This window comes from Acanthisitta chloris, unplaced genomic scaffold (assembly GCF_000695815.1).
Source record: "Acanthisitta chloris isolate BGI_N310 unplaced genomic scaffold, ASM69581v1 scaffold12220, whole genome shotgun sequence".
NCBI classification, from domain to species: Eukaryota; Metazoa; Chordata; class Aves; order Passeriformes; family Acanthisittidae; genus Acanthisitta; species Acanthisitta chloris.
Genome location: NW_008653391.1, coordinates 1,422 through 3,246, shown reverse-complemented (window position 1 = coordinate 3,246; position 1,825 = coordinate 1,422). Strand labels below are relative to the sequence as shown.

Here is a 1,825-nt window from a genome sequence, read left to right as displayed (position 1 = left end):
TGGCACTGCCCGGCGTGGGGCTGGTGGAGGCACGGGGCAGAATCACGTCGTAGGGACCTTCGTTCTGAGGGACAGGCACAGAGGATGTCACAGCCCCATGGTGGGAAGGCTGGGAGGGTTACCCCACCCCATTACAGCAGGCACTGGGGGGACACAGGGGTCATGGGAGCCCCACACATATCCTATCCCCTAACCTGGTTGGAAGCCTGGTAGGATGTGGCCACCCCCAGTGTCACACTCACCGTCCCTTTGTGCATCAGAGCCATCTCGGTGGGCTGGTAGACACTGGTCAGCAGCTGCCCGTTGTAGCCACTGGATGTAGCCACTGTATGGGGACACTGGTTTCTTGGCTGCAAGACACAGGGACAGTCACCACGGAGCCACCCCCACCCCCGCGGGGCTCGCGGCACCTCGTTAGCAGGTTTAACGAGCTGACTCAGCAGCTCTATGCCTTTCCTGGGGGAGGGGGGGACACACACTCCTATCCTCAGGGTTGACATAGCCATGCTCCTGGCGCAGCCCCTGTCTGGCTGTGGTTTGTTATTGTAGGGTCTCTCGGGTGCAGGCACTGCCCAGGGGGACCCTCCCTGCCCCATGGGGCACAGACACCTGGCGCCTGCCCGCGGTGGAGCCCCTGCCTGGCTGTGGTTTGTTATTGTAGGGTCTCTCGGGTGCAGGCACTGCCCAGGGGGACCCTCCCTGCCCCATGGGGCACAGACACCTGGCGCCTGCCCGCGGTGGCCATTGGGGTGGCTGCACCACCCTGCGTTTTTGTAGGGGCCGGGAGCCGTGGGCACCCCACGCCGGGGCGGGAGCACCCCTGGGGCTCAGCCCAGACTGGTACACCCAGCCCAGCGAGTTCTTGGCAGCCACAGCAGCAGCAGCGTCAGTCCCAGGGAGGTCACGGCCAGACGTCTCGTCACCCGCCCACTGCTGCCATCCCCGGTGGGGACATCCCTGAGGGTCCCCAGGAGTGACCCTGGTGCCTGGGAGCAGCTCCACTATGGGGCAAGAGGATCCTTGGTGCCCACTGGTAGCCCTGACATGGGGCAAGAGGGTCCCTGGTAAGCCCTGGTGCCTGGTGGCAGCCCCACCATGGGGCAAAAGAGTCTTTGGTGAACCCTTGTGCCCACTGGCAGCCCTGCCATGGGGTGAGAGAGTCCCTGATGAGGCACAGTGCCCACTGGGAGGATTACTGGTGGGCCCTGGTGGCCACTGCCAGCCCTGCTATGGGGTAAGAGAGTCACTGGTGAGCCCTGGTACCTCCTGACAGCCCTACCACGGGGTGAAAGTGAACCCCAGCACCTACCGAAGGAGGGTTCATCCATGGAAAAGGCTTTGTTCTCCACGAACATGCTCTGCGACTTCTGCTCCTTGAGGATGGTCTCGTAGCCCACCCCACGTGTCGGGTAGCCATCGTCCTCAAAGGTCTGCTCGGGGCTGCGCCGCGTCACGTGCGTCACCTCGGGGATGATGTAGAGCAGGAGGAAGGCACAGGCATTGCAGACCAGCGCGATGGCCAACGTGGGGTCATCCCAGCCAGGCTTGTGGCCAGGACGCTGGTTCCCAGACGGTCCAGGCCACCCAGATGGCCACAGAGAGGCCGGTGGTGGCCAGGATGAAGGCTCCGTGCTTGCGCCAGCGGCCGTAGCGGGCGCAGAGGACTGGCCAGGCCGTGCTGAAGGCAGCCAGCAGCAGGAACATGACATAGATGAGTGCCATCACGAAGTCAGCGTCCGACAGCTGGCAGGGGTCCGGGGGACCTCCCTCCCTCCGTGCCACCGTGATGATGAGCCACTCGGTGTTGATGATGACCTCCACCGAG

The 1,825-nt window shown here is 64.2% G+C and overlaps 1 protein-coding gene across 1 annotated transcript in view; it reads right to left on the bottom strand.

Annotated features, from left to right (window-relative positions):
• Window positions 1–6: 6 nt before the first annotated feature.
• Window positions 7–1,825, bottom strand: part of GPRC5C (G protein-coupled receptor, class C, group 5, member C) — a gene marked incomplete at both ends in the record, with an annotated part of 2,757 nt that continues 938 nt past the window's right edge. The window contains 5 exon segments of the mRNA XM_009080802.1: window positions 7–64; window positions 243–326; window positions 328–350; window positions 1,310–1,569; window positions 1,571–1,825. The exon segment at window positions 1,571–1,825 is cut by the window's right edge and continues 24 nt beyond it. Of these exon segments, the coding sequence (XP_009079050.1) occupies window positions 7–64; window positions 243–326; window positions 328–350; window positions 1,310–1,569; window positions 1,571–1,825 (680 nt within the window).